Below are 21,997 nucleotides of genomic sequence, written 5' to 3' on the forward strand. Positions count from 1 at the left end.
CTTAACATTTGTGCTTGACTGTCATCTGGAGTTAGGTCAGAAACATATGCCATTTATTCCAGACAAGGACAAGACAATAAACCTGACAGCAGATACCCCAACTTTGAATTGCTTCAGCTGTTTGTTGAGGGTTTTTGAGAACTCTTAAGATGTCAAACTGCTGGGGGAACACAAAATATGGAAACAAAATAACTTCCCTCTAAGTTCTTGTGAAACCTGTTTGGCTCTTTTTCTGAGAAGGTATTCTCTTTTGTTCTTTTTTTTTTCGGTAATTACTAGAATCTAATGAAAAGGGATCAAAGAGAGGCAGAATGATACAATGAGGTGGTAGAAATGCACAGCATCTTTACTAAAAATGTCTAAAAGCAGGTCATCCAAAGTCATAACCATGCATAGTTAATGAAAAGAGAGGGTGAGGAAAGTGTCTGTTGCCATTCAAAACTAGGATGTGACTAATCGCCACACTGCTAAAATTTCTGCTTGCAAACTACAGCTGACAGCCACACAGAGGAAGGCTGGATCTGCCTCCCAGAGAGAATTATCTAGGAGCAGTCTTAGAAAGCAGCTGACAAAAGTCCAACAATTTTTTAGATCTTGATGGTTAGACTAACACTCAGAGTACAACAATAAATGGATAAATCAAAGTTGGCAGACAGCACTAACACCAGAGAGTAGAGATGATTTTAGTAGTTTTGCTTAGTAGAACCTAAGAAATGTTGACACTAAAATGAAATAGTTTATTTTGCCTTGGAATACAGGAACAAAATCATAGTATTTCAGGCAGGACAATCTCTTGTAGATTAAGTTGAAATTTGAAATATAAAAAGATGACAGTCTTAAATAAAGTGCCTGGAAAGATCACAGTTTATTGGCCAGAGGTTTGGCTGCGTATTTTTATTCCTTGGGAAACAGAGTTTGGGTAATTCCCACAGAGTTCACAGCAAAGAGAAAAATTGTCCTAAGGAAAGCCATGATTTAGACAAGCAAATTTTGTTGGTAACTGCCAAACCCTGTCTCCATGAGAATAGACACAAATGCTTTGCCATTCTTTCTACCTGTCTCGAATATACCTCTGCACCCTCTAGACATGCAATTTACCTCTCTACAGTCTTGGATGCAGAGGGGCCCAAAGGAGGAAAAGAACCACATTTTAACCAAACTGAGAGTAGAACCATTTATTTCTCCTCTGTCTTTGTAGTACAGTATTGGTTAGCTTCTGGTACTAGAACTCCTAATAGTAAAGAATTTCAATGTTTTCTGAATAATTTTTTAAGTTATGTTTGCCCTAAAAGTACAACACTGCATGAGTCCTAGGGCAGATGATGCATTACTTCTTTCCCCCAACTTAGTGCAAGACAAGGGAAAATATACAGACTTCAGACAAGAAGGGAAATTAAATTATTAGACACAGCCTATAGTTGCAGAGCCATAAATGCCATTATCAGCAGAGATTCAAGAGTTCCTACCAGCTACTACCTTAAGCAATAAAACCTAAATGTACCACAAACATCTTAATCAAGTAGTCACAGCGATAAAGTTCTAGGAAGAATATACAAAAGCACTATTATTTGCCAGCTAGCTCCCATAATGGATATTAAATGTAGGACAGAGTTAACAACTCTTCCTCATTTGTCTCCTTCTGACAGAGAAACATAATTTTTCCTTCTGTGACTGGCACAGTTGTGTGATTATTTTGTGTCAGCATAAAGATACAAAAGGAGAATTACAAATAAGTGCTAAAGTCTGAAATCAAGAACAGACATCATGGAAAGTAGAATATGAACTTTTTCTGAGGCTACTAAAGCTCTCAAAAAGATGCACTGGTTTAACTTTATGTTTTGATTTTATTTTTCAATAGCATCACCAATGTCAGATGAAAAGTTAATTCCCAGTAAAATTACAGTAATTTGAAGCTCACAAAAAAAAGATGGTCACAGGGCTAGCATGGAGGAAAAGGATGGAAAAGGACCAAAAAATGCATCAAAAGGAAAAATTATTCTACAAGTCACCTTGGAACCTCCTTGGAGGACATCAGCATAGAGAACTGCCCTAGTGAAATCAAAGGCTTTTGCCAGTAGATAGTCATTTAAAAAGGTGGAAAAGTTCACTTTCCAATTTTCTCATATTAAAAAAAATAAAATAGAAAAATATGCTTTAGCTAGCCCAGACAAGTAAGGAGCCTCAACATGAGCATGAGTGTTACAGTATGAGTTAATACTCTGAGGGGGCATCTTCTGAAATCTTGATACAGATCAGATTTAAATACAATCCCCCTAAGGTCTCTCTGACATGGGAAGATCAGCCAACATTAAATAACCTATCATCCTCGAAACCAATAAAATTATCAAGAGAACAAAGTGAAGATCTAACTTGAACACACCAAAGTACTGTTTCTTCCTCAGCTACCAGAAAGCAAACCATTCTACAGATCACAAGCTAGTTTGGTGATGCATGAAATCCTAGAGAACACACACTTGAAACCAGTAGCTTTGTAGGAATAACTTGCATTTTCATTCAGTATTGGTATCTCCTACACATACACAGTCAAGGTTGGACAGGGAAACTTATCTTCCACAAACACAGGAGACATCCAAGTTATGCTGCCAGCAACAGATCAAAGCAAGTCACCTGAGATTTCATGTACAAGATTTTTCTCCTTATTTACTCCTGAAAATGTAAGAAACTCAGTTATCTGCACTCCCAAAAGATGCACATTTCCAAGCATTCCTGCATTTGACACTTTCTACAAGTGCTCATATACATCTGAACAATAAAAATATGCAAATGCGTAAGAAATGGGAGACAAGTAAGATTGAAAACATTTAACTGTATCCCCCAGAATAGTGAGTTGATTTCTGGAAAGAAATTCTCAGAAGAGATAAAAAACAAACATAAAAAGCAAAACCTCACCAGCAAGCAAGTCCTTTTAAAAATTACAACTGAGATTGTTCAAATAAAAACCAAAACAAACAAAACAAAACAAAACGAACAAAACAATCAAAACCAAAACCATACTAATAAAAGATGTTTGAAATGATCCTAATTTTCCTCTTCTAGTGCAAAAGTGTTTTCAATAGAACTGAGGGACAAAACACTGAAAGAAAGCTCTCTTACTGCACAGTTAACTGAGGCTGAGGATTTTGGGGTGTGGACACCACAATTAAGATTAGACATTCATACTGAAAACTAATTACATTAAAACACCTAATCATATTTTGAAAAATCTTGTAGCAGGTTTACAGGGTTTCATTTAACAAAAGCAGGTAAAACTTCAAAGCAGAACAAAAATTAATTGCTATTGTCAGAAATTTCCAGTCGAAAATGTCCTATGACTGTCCATTACTTCAATACTGTTTTCTACTACTGAAGAAAAGGTCTCTGACTTAAGAGCTGCAGTTCCTCTCTCCTGATTGACGTTTACAATTACAATGTCATCCAAAGAACGCTAACAATATAAAAGTTCTCATAATGAAGAGTACTAATAATATCACCATGTAGTGAGCAGTATTTATGCTTAGTCCTTGTAGCTATGGAGCTAGGCTCATCAAAGTTTGATTCTTTAAATACATAAGATTTGCAGACTCCAGAACTGCTTTCACAAATTAGATCCCATACTTGTAAAAAGACACTTAATCCTCCCATTGCTTTCACTAAAAAAAATCTCAAATATCTCAGCATTCAGACAGTACTTGCTGAGACTATTAGAGCACAAAATATATTAATTTTTTTGCAATACAAGAGTGGAGTTTATCATCAGAGAGAAGATTTAGTAGCACTGATTACTATATTACATAATCCAATTTTTGCACCTACTTTTTGGGTTTTGGGTTTTGTTTTGGTGTTCTAATATTTGACCTTCCCATGACTCCTTTAAATATTAAGAACTAACATGTTTAGATACCCAAGTTAAGTTAGGAAAAGTGTGAGATAGCATTTAAATGGTAGCACACTGCATTTTAGAAAAAGTAGCAAGTAAGACTTATTAATGCAAGTCTAATCATACTATTAGAAATAGGCTTTTTAAAAAGGCTTTTAAATCAAGCCTTCTTCTTTAAGCATACTAATATTTCTATATAGCTTTTGCATTTAAGAAGCATGCAAAATTCTAACTGGATAAACCTGTAATGCTTTATCACTCTTAGAATTACCGTCTCACATCAATATAATTCAGAGCAGGGGAGACTCTGCTATGCTGGGCCATGGTACCATTCAAATCAAAGTACATACACAAACCAGACATACTCTTTCTCTCCAATCAGCTGACTTACAGCAGATGTTTGTCTGGTTTTAGGTTTTTGTGGTTTTTTTATTTAGTACAAGTCTAATCAATTCTGTCACATTTTAGCCAAATGTAGCACACTCTACCAAAACTGAGAGAGACTGAGCAAGAAACTGTTACCACACGCAAACAAAATTTTGCCCAGTTGTAGCTTAAACCACGTAATTCTTATGCTACAAGAAGCGCTTCTGAAACAAACAGTGTCATTCGGAAGCACTCATGAATACATGGTATTAAATGTGTAATATTACACTGCCGCGACCTTAGAACGAGCAGGGAGCCACCGCTTCCTCAGCACAATAGCAAGTTGCAGATCTGGATTTCCGGCAGCACCTGACATCGTAGGTGGCTAGCAGCTCTTAACAAAACAGTATCCCAAGGACTAAAGTGAGAATGTTAAAACATTAAGCGATGCAACCAACAGTGACTCAAACTCCTAGTACAGCACTCTACCATAGTATATTGACTAGGTTTTCTTCGCGTATTTAGCACCAAGGAGAAATATACTACAGAAGTTCTTAGGAACATTCTCAGCCATACTTCAGAACGATTTAAATTTCTTCAAGAAGATTTAAACAAAGGAAAAAAGTGACCATTATGACCAAGTTTTCTAGTGTGTCTAAAAGCTTAAATGAAAGACGTAACATCTACTCTGCTCTCTACAGGCAATACCTGTTACTCATGAGTAACACATATAGAGGTATGCCTGGGAGCACTAAGCATCATAAAAACAAATTTTATGCTGCAAAACACACAAAAGACCTACAAAAGTATCTACTGCTAGCTCTTACCCCAACAGGAAGACCAAAGGAAATCAGAATTTAAAATCCATCTGCAATGACACCTACTGTAAGGGAAAAGATTGATGACTCAGGCTCACATCTGCCCTTCATACTCCTCAAATTCTCTCACTGATCTCACAACACCACTAGGCTTACAAAAGCATCCTTGGAGTGGAAAGACATGTAAGAAATTATTGCAGCACATTTCCTTTGCAACATGAGTTTGTAATTAATTTTTTAATCGACTCAGCACCTGGTAACATTCCCTGCCAAGGGTACTACTGAGCTACAGAAGAAACCTCAACTTCTCAAGGAAAGGCTGTTCTTTTAAGATTACCCCAAAAGTTGCGTGAGTTACAGGCAGGCCACTAATTCCCCATGTAATCGTCGCCTTTTAAACAGCAGACAGAGGTCTACCTGCTACAGATTAACCTCCTCCGCAGCCCAAGCGCTCCGGGGCACACACGCGATTACTGCTTCTCCTCCCGCCGGCCCTTTGACATTCAGGGGCGGCCGGGGACCGAGCGGCGACCCTCGGGCTGCCGCGCCGGCCACAGGCGCCCGTACGACTTTCGGCACCGCTCACCGGCGGCAGTGGGGGACACACAACACGGCTGATTAAATCCGACAGCTAAAAGCCATTTCCAGGCTGTTTCTACCCACGGCGAAGCCCGGGCGGGGGGGCGGTGAGGAGGCGCTGACTGTCCTTGATGTATTTCGGTCCGCTCCCTGGAAACCCACAGCACCGGCGGGACGCGCATCACCGGCGCTTCCCGGGACGGCACCTGGGGCAGGCGGCGGCGGGGGGAAGGGAGGAGCGGGCGGGGGACGAGCCGGGCTGCGGGGCCGGGACAGCCGGAGGGGATCAGAGCCCGCGGCGGGATGCGGCCCGGGGGCGCGCGGCGCCAGCGGTACCTGATGATGTCGTCCTGGTGCCCCAGGTAGAATTTCTGCCGGTGCTCCCGGGGGCTGTAGACCACGCCGACCCCCGCCACGAAGTAGACGATCTCCTTGGCCGCCGTATAGTAGAGGTTGTTGCGGCACTGATGACCCCGGTAGCCGTAGACCCACTCCAGCCGCAGGTGGCAGCTCGGCGCGCTCCGGTCAGCCATGTCCACCCGCCCCCGCCAGCCGGGTACGGCTCGCTCCCGCCGGAGACCCCGCGGGAAGGGGGCGACGGGCCGGCCGCCCCCTCCGCTCGGCTGGGTGCCGGCCGCGCTAATCCCTGCCCGCCGACATGGATGCCCGCCGCCGCCGCTCGTCCGCCGCCCCCGCCAACTCACAGAGGGCGCCGCCGCCCGAGCGCGCCTCGCCGCCCCGCGCCGCCAGACATGGCTGCGCTGAGACACCGCCCGGGACGCGGAGCGAGGGCGCGGCGCCGCTCCGGCCCCCCCGCGCCCCGGATGCGCCTGCGCCGAGGGCGGTGCCGTCAGCGGCCGGGCGGGCCCGGCGGGCTGCGGGGGGCGCGGGCACCGAGCGGGCACCGAGCGGGCACCGACCACCGAGTGGTGGCGGCGAGCCGGCGGGCGAGCAGGAACGCGCTTCACCACCGCGCGCCGTGGCGTGCCGCGGGGCTTTTTTAAATTTACCTTTTTTTTTTTTTCTTTCTTTTTTCCGTCCTCAAGAGAGGCTGTGTCTTCTCGCCTTTCCCCAAGCTTAGGGGGAGGTTTGTTTTTACTGCCCCTTCGGGGCACATCTCCGTTCTTCTCCTTTCTCCCGACGCACCGCCGCCGGCTCTCGGCAGCCCCGGGGGCTGGAGCAGTCGCAGCCCCTTGGCAGCCGTGCGTGGAAGCCGCCCCCCGCTCTCACTGGGGACCGGCGGCACGCCAGCTCCCTGCCATCCGAGAAGAAAATGTCAACTATAGTTTCTAATGACGAATAATTAATCCTTTCATCCCACCATCTGAGTCATGCACCACACAGAAGATACTTCCCCCTTCAAGCCCCGATTTCCCCATACACAACTTTTCAGCCTCAGTTCTCAAAGCGTTTTACATGGCTAAGTCACTTCTTTCCGACCTCACAGGCGTGGAAGCGATTCTCCGTGCTGCATGAGGCAGCAGTGCCGGGGAACTCCCTCGCCACGTCCAGAGTTTAGGTCAGGAAAACGTGTTCCACTGGCTTTGTCACTCTATAGAGCACCTCGCTGGCTATATAAATGTTCAGTACATGATCATGCGAACAGTTTTGTGCTATAAAGTTGAATACCTGTTCTAAAAACTCCTGGATAACTGTCTGGTTTGACGACTTAAAATAAACTCATCTTCTCCCTATTATTTTCAGCGGAGATTCGGCTTTCCAAGTGCATTTATTTTATTAGTATTTATTTTTAAATCTCAATTTCTTTATCTTCTTTTGCTCTTTTACTCATTATTACTCATATTGACTATTCTCCCACAAAACATTTACTCGTAACTAGTTAGTTCGTACTGCAGACATTTTTCTGTGCTACTTTATCTTCATTTTAATTAGAGGGAGATTTTTTCTCTTAAAACTTAATATTTTATTAGTCCTTTCATTGTTTTAGAAAAATAATTCTTTTGTAAAAATGCATGCATTTAAGCATTCCAGTCAATTAACTTTATATTAACATATTTTCACAGTGTAAAACACCGAGAGACAATATTTTTCTCAGGTTCTTATAATGATAGTGTTTGTGATGCCTTGCTCAGATGCAGCTTTTAGTTCCCCACATTTAATGAAAACAGCACAGCACGGAAGAGAAATCTGCAGAGAAATTCATGTAGCCTGAAACTTACAAGGAAACTTACCCTTCCATGAAACATATAACTTTTTAAATTTAAAAAAAAAAAAAAGGACTTTAATCCTTAATCAGGACAAAAACATATACAAACCAAAAGATAAAGCAAATCTTACTCTCAGAAAATCATAAGCAGTTTTTTCTCCTATTTGCTTCCTAAACACCCGGAGCACCTTGGAACTTGGGGAGCCATAGCTTCTCAGGAAGTCTCAGGAGGGGTAACTAGCCAGGGAAATGGACTGGACAATTTCCAACTAGCTTGTCTTAGAACTGCAAAATGTATTATTCTTTCTAATTAGATGTTAACTCTGCATGGCTGTTCTCTTTTGCTATCCCATGGGAAAGGTGGCTACAGAAAAAGTCTATAATGATGCCTAATTTCATTCTGGAAATTGGATTGATTATCAGCAGACATAGACATCTGATATATTTTACTTCTGACGTTGCAAAAGCTCATTTGAAAGTGGGAGTATTTTTATTGTATGAACTAAGAATATATTATTTTTTTATTTACTGCCCATATAACGTATATTTAAATATGAATGTATGAAAACCATAATTATGGTGTCTTTACTTTCTTCTACTCGCTATAAATAAATATTTTTCTTAGATTACTACTTAAGGTGAAATTCTGGATCTCCTGAGATCAATACTAATGCGCAGTATTAACTTCAGTGAAACTACATTTGTTAATCTTGTTGTCTTACTTGCAACTCTGCAATTAGTACAGAGTATTTGGTAGTTGAAAGCGAATAGGCTGTCTCCAGTCACTTGTTCTAAAACTAAAACTGAAGAGAAAAAAAAAAACAACAATCACGAAGAAAATTTAATATGTAGCAGAATTGTCTGTAACTGGAAATTGCAGATCATATTTTGTGTAATGAACAGAAGAACCCACAACCGTTCTCTGAAAAACTACATGCATGAAGTGTGAGGAAGGGAACAGCTGCACATCAGATGCACCACACAAACAGCCAGCATTTTCTTTAGATTTTTCAGGAATTTGCTACCATCTCTAAAATGGGGCAATGCCTGAGAGAAAATGACAAGAGGAAAACTATTCATTGTTGTAGTTTACTAACCTTATGCTGATGCACAAGAGGTGCAAGTGTAATTTTACACACTTGGCATTTATTTTTGACAGGAATAGGATGCAGCGTAGTGTAACAACCTCTTCCTCTCTCCTTGCTCTGTTTAGCGTTCCCACTCGGACACACGTCATTCCTTTGGCCTCTGGATGTCTCCACCCATATCACCCACTCGTAGCGGACAGTCAACGCTTTGGGAGCCACGAGGCCCCACAGTATCCTTCTATCAGGGTGGCATTCTTGCATACGTTGCACATTTACTCCAGAACTCAGACACTAGTCCCGCTCGTTTCCCTTTCTCGGTAGATGCAGAAAGAGCGGCCCGGACCTTTCCGGGCGGTTCTGCAGCATGGAGCGCCCGGCGGGACGGGCACGGCGCTGTCCAAGGTGCTGATCGCGGCGGGCACAACATGCGGGGCCTGGCCGTGCTCGCACGGAGATTCACACATTTCGCGGAATATTCTGCGTTGGAGGGGACCCAAAAGGATCATCGGGCCCAGCTCTTATGTGGATGGCCTATACAGGGTTTAAACCCACGACCTTGGTGTTATCGACACCAAGGGTCAGGTATTCCTTATTGCCACTACAGCTGTAGCGGGAAACAAATTACCTTTTAGACAAATAAGACATTTTATGTTTTTCCAGTAAAGTATTTCACAAGAGTTTTGCTCTTTTGGTTTAGCTGCCTGTGGTGGGGTTTATATCTCTCCTATTATATTCCGTATATTCCTATATATATATCACTGCAAATTATGTTTCATTAGTATACAGTGACACAGGTACATCACCTCCCTAAATGAAATCCCGTAAGTGGAATTTTTATGTTTCACAGTGCATACTTATAAGAAAACATACTCCTTAGGATATTGCAAATATATTTACAATGTATCTCATGTTCTGCTAAATGTAACAAGTTTTAGAGAAGCGATTTCTTAAACAAATGCTCTTGGAACAGCTAATTCCAGAGCACATAACATGAGGGATAATTCTCTGTTAAATCCTAAGTAATACAGAGTAGCTGGTTCAAGTAGTAATTATATAATATGAAAGAGATGAACAACAGTGACAACATTAATTTCAACATTCTTGGGAATTAAAAGTCCCAGTCTATTATGGGAACACAATGTCGGAAAATAATATTTTGCAAAACTAAGAAACCTACCTAGGAGAGAGTAATAAGAATTATGTGCTACCATTTAATAGCACTGAGGCAAGCATGTAGGATCACAAAGGCCTGTTTACTACTGGATAAAAATAAGTCAAGGAAAAAAGACAGCATCACAAACTCAAATACTAGATGACTTAATTCTCCTTCAGAAAATTAAAGTTTAATGAGACATTTTATACCAGGTCAGCAACATACTAGATGTCAGCTATTAAAAATTTTTAAAGAATTAAGGTATTTTATTAAATTAACAACTGAGATATTTCAAAGAGTAACATTAGAAACAAGAAAGCTTGACACAATAAGTAGGTCTACTGCATCATCAAAAAGCAAAGAAATTAATTAAGGATAAGAAAATGGGACAGGAAAAGTTACTAATTTCTTCATATCGTATGAGCACAGAAGAGTCTGGGAAATACAGGATGGGAGCATGTACAGGGTAAGGTCACATAAGGAGGATTCTTTATAAAAAGGTGTTGGAAAATGATGAGCTAAAGAGCAGTAAGCCATGAGTACATTATACTGTACTTCCAAAAATTCTGACAATTTCAAAATGGTATAGCTGACATGCTTTGGAGAGGAAAATGCAACTCCTTTTTGAAATCATGTGCTACGTCGAAGCATCATCCAATTCTGTAACCATTTAAAAAGCAAGTTCTATTATAAACTTGGTAAGTATGAATCCATGTTTTCTTTTGGTACTGATTGATGAACTCTATATAATGGTTGACACTAAAATATAATAATTATATGTGTACAGAAAGGAATTATTTCTTCTATTTCTGCAAGTTAAATTACATCTTGATAACTAAAGGAATTATATTAATTCGGTAAACATTCATGCTAGGCACTGGAAGAAACAGGCACCCTATTGAAAAGACAATGAACATGTCACAATACAGACAGCAACCAAGGCCACAATACGTGTATTCACAGAAGTTTGATTTAGAAATGTCTTCAGGTATTGGTGTATTGGTTTCCCAACTTAGGTCTGGCAAAGGCATGAATTAGATAAGTGTATTATTGAAATAAATTAATCCATAATTAGTACAGAAAGCAGTAATTTCTGGACATTTGGAAGTGATGCAAGTACATCAGTAAACATCAGCTGAAACTGCAGAGGGAACACAAATACTGAGAGCTGCATGGTGCCTTCCTTAGCTATGATGTTTTTACTATAAGATCTTGTTTTAGAGTAATCCAGAATTCAAATCCCCTCTTTTCAAAGTGAAAGAAGAGTTTCTGATTTCAACAGCAAAAATCTAAGAACTTCCATCACAGCATTTATTTTTCTTCAAATAAATGCAAATTAACTTCTATATTTAGTTCCATCTTAGTTCTTGTAGTAAAATACTGTTTAATATTAGTCTCAGAAGTTAGGTGCTAACATTTATATTCTTTCTTAAAATGTTTATCACGAGCTTTGGCCCTAAAATCTGTGTTAGCACAAGGGAACAGTCCACTAAAATAATTATTTTTAGTCTATAGACAATGAAAAAACTCCTGTGTTTCTGACTGCCAACAAACTGACACCAGCATGCATTCTGTTGCCCCTCAGTGGAGCACTCAGTTTCTTTCAGCAATGACACTGTGTTTATACACAATGGATCTAACCAACATACACATAACTTGGATCTAAACAGCTTTCTTTAGTGTGCACTTTAGGTAAAATTATGTGTACTGAAATTATTCATCTAAGTGATTTGAAGAACTTGTATCAAGACCAGTACTTGACATATGACAACCTCAACAGGTTTAAATGCAGCACATAAAGGGATGGTAGTTAAATCCCAAAGCATTTTCTATCAATAGATTTATAATAAAAATCTGATTATGAACTCTTAAAATCAATTACAACTGTTGACTAATGACTAAATATAGAATGTAATTTACTTAAATTCTACTTGAGACAGCTATCTCAGGCTCCATTTTACGATATGATCAAAACCAATGTGAAACAACACATTTTGCACAGAGTCATAACTTTCACACTTGTTTTAAGTCCTTTCTTTACAACTAAGATAGTGTAGGATGATCAACCCCAAAACATGTTGTTAATATTGTTTGGGGAATTAATCAAAATTTTAGCTGGCTGATGATAATCATTAGATGAAAATTGTAAGATCAAGATGACCTCCTTTTACACAGTAGTTGACAAGGTTTTCAAAATACTGTGCACAGTACTGACTTCACAAAAGGTCTCCAAAAGCTTGGCTGTCAAAAGGAATCATGAAACATCTTAACCATAAGTCACTACATAGCACCAACATACAATACTGCAGGTTTATCAAATATGACATCGTTTACTAGCAATGATACAAATTTTTAGAAGAACTGAAGGAAATAAAATATTTAAACATTAAATAAAGCAATAGTATTAACTCCCATAACGCCAAGAAACTTAAAAATTAACATAATACTATTAAGCAGTGGAATGCATACCTTGAATTAATTAATTTGCATTGTATGACTTCATACCACCAGATTTAACTAAGCACTGAAACATATCAGTTAAGGACTGGAATAGTGTCACAAAGCACTTCAGTCAGTCTGCTAACTGAAGTAAAGTAAGCCTACTTTTAGGACAGCAAATAGTTCTTTTCAAGTCCTTCCAATTATGAAAGAAAATAGGGGCCATAAACTGCTACATAATATAATTTTCTAGTATAACCCACTGTGCACAAGCCTTTATAAAGGCTTAATAAAGGCTTTATAAAACAGCCACTCCTTTATAAAACTCCACTCATCCTCAAAATAGATCTTTTCTCCACACCTTTGCTCTAAAAATGATAAACTAATAATAAAAAAGACTCCTAAAAGGAAAAAAGTAGATTTGTAGGGCACCCACTTATTTTTTATTTTTTTTTTGGTGGGAGCTAACCAGTATATAACAAACGATGATGCTGGAGTGGTTTTGTAATTAATACAGTAGGCTTAGTACCAGGAGATCTGTATTCTCCCTCCACTGCATTTATATATACAGATATGTATGACCAAAACCATTTATATCAAGATTTCCAGACATGACTGCTAACTTAGTACTATTACCAGGTTTCCTACTTTGATATTTAGGATCCATTGCAAATAAGTGTGTTAGTCTAGCTGCTCTAAACTTGAAAAGGAAGAAAAATAGTGAAGTCCAAGTATTTTGAAGCTCAACATCCAGTCATCAGTGGATCTTTTGCAATTTTTCACAACCTCTCTTTAAATGGAAATAACATGCCAGCCTTTTTCATAGGCTACTTGTTTTTTTTTATAGCTGCATTAATTTCTTCTAGTGCTATGAACACCAATCTATATTCAGCACAGCATACAGAGCATCTGCATCAAACAAGTAATAGTGCCTCATATGAAGCACTACAGATAAAAAGTAAGGTAATAATCTCACTTGAAAAGCATCCCATTCATCCTGTACACTGAAGGAGGTGTGGGCATGATTACAAAGAGTGGGTTCAGTCAATGCATAAATAACAGAGGACAGATATTAAGTCCTATGAAGGAAGAATGATGTTTAGGACCTGAACATTATTGCCATCTCATTTCTATTATCAACTGCTGGATGGTCCCTTTTCAGCTAGACTATGGTAACCATGATTAGGATATCATTTATGGTAAGAAAGAAACAGCAGAATTCTTATTTATGATTGCAATAATTGTTATTGATGCATGTTGTTTCTTGGCTGGTCGCAGAATAAAACCTGAAGCTGTTACTACAAATTACTTTCCCGGACGCTGAATCAATGCCTCAGAACAAAACTCTACTCTTAATGCAATTTCATTTGCATGACATCTCTAAATTTTCTCCAGTCAGCAAGAAATGAGTTCTGCAAGCAAATACGTGAACTCAGCTTCAGATGTCAGAGTCCTTGCTGAAAATAGCACATAAAGAGGGAACCTCCTCTTTGTGCTCTTCTGCCACATCTGTGTGCCTTTCCCCGACATGGCCTGATCTGTAGTCCCATTTGGGTTCCTTCAAAGAACACAAAACAAGGCCTGCTCTATGCTGTGCTGTTCTCAATTTTCCTGATACCAAGGGTATCTGACTCATCAGAATGAACCTTTATTAGATGTCAACTTTCATGATGCCAACTCTTGCTCAAAGGTGAGCAAGACATTTCCAGCTGAGGCAATCTGCAGGTACATGTGTCACAACTTCAATATTTGTTTTCAAGTCCTTGTAAATTGTATTGAGCTGCAAATTACATCTTTCTTATGCAATCTTATATCTCAAGAGAGATGAGTAACTGACAGAAGCAATAGCCTGCATCTAAATGAGTTAGCTACTAAGAGATACAGGATATTTCTCCTCAGAGACATCAACAGAATTTTAGGATCTATTTTTAAGTTCTATTTCTGGTTTTACTGTAAGAATGCACATTCATGAGGAGAGTATTATGAATGCACATTCATAAGACTGAGCATTAGCATTCTTAATTCAAGAAATAAGTATGATTGATTGGTGTGCAAAGGACTCTCATGGGAGACTTACAGTCATGGGAGACAAAGTCAACCTATAGCAGCTATGTTTTTAAAATGAAAGGTATATTAAGTGTTGATGGGTCCTATCCTACTCTCTTCTGCATGTACTTTGTAAGAAGCTAATTCATGTATCTCATGATACATTAGATACATTTAAACTCAGTTTAAATATTAAGAGACTGGCAAAGAAAAGTTATAAAAATATCTAGAAAATGCAAAGCATTTTAAGCATCTCAATCATTTATTCTGCAGGAGTCTATAAAGATGAAAAACATTAAAGACATCTATCCACTCAGAGCCAGTGTTCAGTATCAGTTTAAAGTGTCTTCAGCAAAATGGAAAAAACTATTAAAATAAAAGGTGAAAATGTGAAGCAGATTTAAATCTCTAAGAAACATTTAATCATGACAAGGTATTGAACAGTTGATTAAAACACGATTAAAGTCCAGTACACAGTTGTCACAAAATCTACATTTTAAAAAAGCAATTATACAAACCATGTTTTTTCTGAATAAAAATAAATAATCCATTCTGTTCAGTAGAGCTCCCTGATATTTACATCCATAAATAACTATAGTGAGAGTTTTTTATTGCAGCCTATCTCAGGGACAACTAGTTTTCAAATTAAGAATAAATAATAGACAGAACAGGAACTGACTGTTACTTCTGATTCCTGAATTTTTTGTTCTTGGTTCAAATCAATGAAGCCAAGGTCCAAATTATCTATGTGACAATGATATCATCACAATACTCAAGCTGTAAATGAAGCAGCACCACTAAATTTCCTGTCCATTCACAGAGGATGAGAACAGTCACTCAAAACATCCCAGCTAAGGTCAGGTCACCTCTAATACAATGAATGTGCACAGTTATACAAGACAAGCACATGACTTTTCTTTACTAAACCCTGGTGATTTCTGTAGTTATGTTACATACCTGTCATTGTCCCAATACAGCACAGACTCAATACACATGGAGGAAATCATTATAGTTGGAGAACATTTGACTATTATGATCAATTAAGCATTTTAACTAAGGTAGTGGAAAGGACTAACCACTAGACTACAAAACTTTGGTAAAAAAAATGCCAACAAGCCTATATTACACTAAAGCCAGGCAAATTCCACCTTTCATAATATCACACAATCAGACACTACTTGTAACATTTCATATGGGAAAATGTCTTGTCCACCTAGACAATCTCTCCCAGGATGTTCTATTACTAAATTCTGATTTTTTTTTCATGTCAATGTTCCACAGAAAAATTAAAATTTGTTCTTCTCCTACAAATCAGGTACATCTCAGGTGTAATTCCTCAAATTAATTTTGTTGAACTTTGCACAAAGTTAATTTTCCTCATTTTGAGAGGGTGGGTGAAGAAGTGGATAGCTCTAGCAAAGTACAAATAGTGTCTTAGCCCTGAGCTCTGGGAAAGAAACAAAGCATATTCAAAATTATTCTTTTTCCACACTCTACACACAAAAGTACTTCCTGAACACTGAGATTTAAGCACTACTACTGGTACTAAAAACAACCACTGATTTCCTCTAAGACATTGAAAAGCTATCTTGTAACATATAACGCTTCCAGCCACATGGCAAAGCTGTTCTGGAGCAGGCTCCTTGCAGGACCTGTGGCCTCATGGAGAGAGGAGCCCATGCTGGAGCAGGTTCATGATAGGACTTGTGACCCGATGGGGGACCCACTGGAGCAGCCTGTTGCAGAAGGACCTGAATCATAAAGAGCTCTACAAAGCACACAATGACAGCCACAGGGACTCTCTGTGCTGTATTCCAGGATTTTAGTAAGTTAGAGAAGTGGAATGGGGCCACCCATAGAGATAATATTTGGAGAAAATACTGGTTAAAAAATCAAAGCTGGGGATTTCAATTATCAATATAAATGAGAATCTCCATATTAGAAAGCTCAGAATATTCCTCCACACAGGAAGTGAAAAGCAGTATTATCAGAGATGATATGCACAGGATGATCTGTGTGCCAATATCAGAGAAAAATTTTCTGGCTTCATACATCATGTGGAAAAAACCTACTTATCTGCAACCAAACAGAGAACAAAAACCCCTTCCAGGGGGTAGTTGGAAAGAAGGAAAATTGATTTTCCTGTCATTTGCAACACTAAAACATCATTGCGAAAAAGCTGAAGATGCATCTTGATCTAATTGCTGCCATAGGGCAACAGTAGTTGAGCTTGATCACTAAGTGCAATGAATACCTTTCCTAGCAGTACAGCAAACAAAAATTGCTGCAGAACCATCTTCCCCTTCCTTTTGCTGAGGAGTTATGCTGCAGTATCTACCCATCTGACTTCAGACTGTGACCTTTCCATGGGGTCACAGCTCCCTTTGAGCAGCCACCTGCTTCCTTCAAGCATCCTCTGCTCCCCCGCAGTCCTTCATGGGCTGCAGAGGCACAGCTGTCTCACTAAGGTCTTCACCACAGGCTGCAGGATCTCTGCTCTGCTGCCTGGAGCACTGCTTCCCCTTCTTTACTGACCTTCACAGTTGTTTCACATAGCCCTGTCTTGAGCTGCAGTTGTGCAGGTTTTTTCTCCCCTTTAAAAATTGTTATCCCAGAGGTGCTACCACCATTGGCCTTGTCCAGCAGCTCTATTGGACATAGGGGAAGCTTTCAGCAGCTTGTGACAGAAGCCACTCACATGGGCTCTCACCCAAAGCCTTGCCATGAAAACCCAATAGACCTGTACACTGTTCACAGGACAACCAAAGCAAAGCTGTTTATAACTGCTACTTCAGTTCAAGCCACTTACTCCCATATTTGAATAAGTGATAGTTCTGGGACAGGCACTTCTGCTTCTCCATCTTTGCACCTGACATTGATCTTGCCAGCCTGGGTATTAATTTCATGCATCTTGGATAAATTGGTGGTTTAAGTGAGACAAAAGCAATAAAACCAGAATGATCTCTTTAAATGGCTACAATGTGATTTTTGCAATCTTGTTGGTGTTTGTCCCTCAAAGATTTTCACACCACAAATGCAGTTACTGCTCCAAGCATCCCTAGGCATTTTTTCTTTTACTTTGGTTGATGGCTGCAATCACCATTTTATAGTACATATAAACTAGGAGCAACTGTATTCCAGCTTTTAAATCTCTAAATATCTCGGTCTGATAATTTCCCCACGATAAGAAATTAACTAAAGGAACTGATAGAGACTGCAAGACTGAAAAGTGTTGTTCACAGCAATCTGTACTTTTCTCAACCAGGGCTCCATGGCTCTTAAGGACATTTTATCAAACATGGATTAATGGACTATTATTCTTATTTAGGCATTTACTCTAACTCCTTTAGATAACAGGACAGAAAATGACAACAGTTAAGAACAGTGGGGTTATTGGAAGACTACTGGTGCCAGTATTACAGATCAAACTCTGCTTTCAGTCTGGTCACCTTGGTATGCGATAAGCCCACGCGAGGCGCTGGCAGGGAGGGGCTCGGCCGAGAGCGGGGCCGCAGCTCCGTGCCCGGGGTCGCAGGGCAGCTGCCCGGCACCGGCAGGGCCCCGGAGGCCGCCAGAGCCGCCTCCCCCACGGCCCCGGCGCTCCGCCCCAGCCGGCCGAGGCGGGGCCCGGCGGCTCCGCGGCAGCACCAGCGCGGCCCCGCTCGGCGGCAACGCGGCGGGAGGCGCCGGGGCCCGGCCGGACCTCCTCGGTGCTCCCGCCGGCGAGATGGGCCTGGAGCCGCTGTTCCAGGCCTGGAGCTACTTCAGGCGGAGGAAGTTCCGTGAGTGCGCCGATGTCTGCTCGCAGCTGCTGGAGAGGCCGCCCAGCGAGCAGGTAGCGGGGGCCGGGCCGGGCCGGGCGGCGGCGGTGAGGGCCGGCAGCGGCCGCGTCCCGGCTGCCTCAGCACCACGGCACCCCTCTGTGCCTGCTGCAGCCGCCCGAGGGGCGGGTGTGATCCCTGTGAGCGAGGAGCGAGCGCTGGGATCCCGCAGCCGAGCTCCCGGAGCGGGAGGCCGGACAGTGCTGCCTCTCCGCGCCCCCTTCTCTTCCCCGGGCCTGGAGGCGGCGAGCGGGCGCTGAGCTCCGCCCCAGACACGCCCCGGTGGAGCCTCCCCCCCCCGCCCCAGAGATGGGAGCGGGCAGCGGGCAGCGGTGCTGCCGGAGCGCTGCTGTGACAGCAGTGCGGGTCGGGCTCTTGGCAACGAGAGCTTTAACGCACTCAAGGTTTTGCAGAGTTAAAGAGAGTAAAGCTGAGACTAAAAATCAGGTCTGCTAGGGATGTTCCTGTTGATTTTATACTGATGTTTAAAAACCGTAGCTGCTGCAAGGACCAAATCACATAAGGTTAAGAGACAAGCATTTTAGCTCAGCTTACCTATGAGCCTACCTCGGGACAGGAGGTATTTACATATCTCTGTCTTTGCTCTTTTTCCAGCTGCAGAGTCTCTGGAAACGTAGGACTCGTTTTTCAATACCTACATATTTTCTCACCCTTCTATAAGAAGAAAGGATTTGGGAAAGTTGTTTCTGGATTATTGTTTACATGCATGCAAACATTTTTATGCCATTTTTTAAAAACAGTAATTGAACAGACTTCATCTTAAACACTTTGCAGTAAATTTGTAAGTCTTTCAAAGTATCCTATAGACAGATGTTTTAAGAATCTTGAATGCAGTTCTTTTTATCACAAAGCACAAGTCTTTAAAGAAAGCGTAGTCACACAATAGTGTAAATATAAAGCACAGTAATTATTTGAACTGGTTTAGGATAGATATTTAAAAGATTTTTTGTGCTTTATACTGTAAGGCACCAACAAGGACCCATCAGCAGAAACATTTTTAGTGGAGAAAGTATTCCAAGAATATTATTCCTGAACCCTAAATGGGACTCAGTTCCATGCTAGTGCTGTATTATTTATATGCATTTACATTATTGGGTCTTTATATATGTGATCTTTGCAACACTTGATTTGTGAAAGAAGCTCTTGAAATTGCACAGATAACAGTAAATAAAAGTTGTAAAGATCATAATGCTTCTGTTGCTCTTAATTTAGAAAGTTTTTTCATGAGTAAAATCTTTTTCAATCTGTGATCTCAACATGGGAATGTAAAGACAACTTCATTTCTACTCTGTTCTTAAGCTCAAGTATAAAATGGTATTGTTACACCTGTCAACTCCAAACTTCTGCTGGGCTGTTTCCAGTAGGCCTGGTAAGGAATACAAAATGTATGGGGCTGAGAAAAAATGCTTAAGAGGAAATTAACAAAACAGCAATGAGAGGATGTAATTGGGTAAGGCCGTGAGCAGCCTGGTCTGGTAGGAGGTGTCCCTGTCAATGGCAAAGGCAGGGTGGAACTAGATGATCTTTAAGGTCCATTTCAAATCCTTCACATTCTGTGATTCTCTGATGTAGATCCTAATTGGTTTTCCTTCTCCCAAATATAGATCATAAACATGGTGAAGCATTTAAGTACATAAATTAAATTGTTTTCTTAGACAAGGACACGTTCTCCTTAGAGAACAAGGACCTTAAATACCAGCAATTGAGAGCTTTTCCAAATTCTGTATTGAGACAAACAATTGATTACCCGATTTAATATTTGAAATGTTCACACCAGTCTATAAGCTTCATCTTTTATAAGAATGAAAGATGAAAAGCATTTAAGATAATTTCCTTTGAGAAGTGGTAGAGGATGGTGTTGTGAGCATTGTCTATACCAGATCAGATCATAAGCTCTTAGAAGTCTTACGTGAAATCTCTGAATTTTAAGAAAAGTTTCATCACTGTTTTGAAAAAGCTTTCAGGCCACAGTTGCATGCAAATGACCGGACTTTATAATTCATTATGTTAATTTCAGAACTGTGTTCCTATTCACAGTTTTGTGTGAAAAAGGCACTCTTTAGCAGCAGGACATTTCAAACCTATGGGAAAGTTCAGATGGAAGAGAAGCAAACTTGAAATAAGATTAGTTTGGTTCTTGCCTCATATAATCTTGAGGAATCCTTATTAAGAGCTCAACTTAAGCAGGGAGGAATGACTTCTAAAAGTATTTGAAAGTATATCTATTTGAGATTAGGAAATATCAATCTTTATAAATTAATAAATGAATAAATAAATCTTTAAAAATGTATGACAGGATGTTTCAGTCTTTTGTCTGAAAAGATTTCATGCAGCAGTGTTCAAGTAAAGTTTGCAGACACTAAGTGGATTTTATTCTATAGAAGTATTTCACATAAGGAATAACAATTTAGAGATTTAAAAAAAAAATAAAATAAGTGTAGAGATGATAAATAAATGGAAATTCAGCATGCTGTTTCAGAAGGATTGTGGAGTATACTGCATTCATGGTGTGTAATGGAATGGCTACACAGTTCTTTTCCATCATTCTGTTAGTCCAGACAGTCCAAAAAGCACAGCTCCTGACAGAAGATGTAGCATTATTTATACCACCTGTTCATTGTAGTACAGCAGATTGCAGAAACCAGAATATTGGTTAAATAACTTTCAAGAGTGCAACTTGAACCAAACTCAAACCAGCTCAACATACAAAATGTTATACCTAAAATCTCTTAAATAAAACATTTTTCGATTTTCTCATTAGAATATAACTTTAACATTCATGGCAAGCTTAGTATGGAACAGCATTTCTCTTTGTCAGTCAACTGTGTTAATGATATTTAGATTTTATCCTTTTTATTGTATTCAACTTAAAATCCTAATATTTTCTGGTTATCTGTCCAAATAAGCCTGTATTTATTTTATTATTCTGCTTCTCATTTGTAATGTTGTTTTCCTTACCCATGCTGTTGCACTTTCAGCTCATTACTTTTTAACACTTGCTACTTTCAGGTACCTGTCTGTCCTTTTTACCCTTCTAAACTTCAGGTGTGAGTAAAGGAAGTAGTAACATGCCTCAAGAATATGTTTTATATGTCCTTGAAACCTTAAAAACCATTTTGAACTTACTTAACATAGCAGAATGCAAAATCAAATCACGTTTATGGATTGTAGCATATATACCTTGCATTTAATAAAATAATTATTTTTCTAAAACCTTTGAAAGGTACTAAAATCCAAGGCTGAACACTGGTTAGAACTCTGAACACTAATTAGAACTCAAATAAGTGACATACATTACTTAACTCTCCTGGCTTGCATAGTCTAATCCTATTTTGCATTATTCTAAATTTATTCCAATAGTAGCATATCATCTAATTTACTGTAGGTGTGAATATTGGAAACGTGATCTATGATTATTTTATTTCTACATTAATTGAGAATCGAAGATCATTCTCAGGCAGTTTGACTTTGATTTCTGGTATCTCTGTTACTTTTGAAATGGCATGTTAATAAATATTTTGATTGAACTTTAATTCTGTCATCTTAAGCCACCTACCAGAGAATGATGCTGTTCTCCATCTGTGTGAATTACATTAATAGTATTTTAACATAAGCTGGCAAA

The 21,997-nt window shown here is 39.9% G+C and overlaps 2 protein-coding genes across 4 annotated transcripts in view; one reads left to right on the forward strand and one right to left on the reverse strand.

Moving 5' to 3' along the window:
- The window catches only part of EML5 (EMAP like 5), a 101,476-nt gene extending 95,303 nt beyond the window's left edge, over window positions 1-6,173 (reverse strand). For all 3 annotated transcript variants that reach the window (XM_088167452.1, XM_088167451.1, XM_088167450.1), the window contains exon 1: window positions 5,977-6,173. In XM_088167452.1, the coding sequence (XP_088023578.1) occupies window positions 5,977-6,173 (197 nt within the window). The remainder of the gene's footprint in view (window positions 1-5,976) is intronic.
- An 11,988-nt stretch (window positions 6,174-18,161) lies between these two features.
- Window positions 18,162-21,997, forward strand: part of TTC8 (tetratricopeptide repeat domain 8) — a 39,313-nt gene continuing 35,477 nt past the window's right edge. The window contains exon 1 of the mRNA XM_014869866.2: window positions 18,162-18,368. Within this exon, the coding sequence (XP_014725352.1) occupies window positions 18,261-18,368 (108 nt within the window). The 5' untranslated portion in view covers window positions 18,162-18,260. The remainder of the gene's footprint in view (window positions 18,369-21,997) is intronic.

Source organism: Sturnus vulgaris, chromosome 6, assembly GCF_052056855.1.
Source record: "Sturnus vulgaris isolate bStuVul1 chromosome 6, bStuVul1.hap1, whole genome shotgun sequence".
NCBI lineage: Eukaryota > Metazoa > Chordata > Aves > Passeriformes > Sturnidae > Sturnus > Sturnus vulgaris.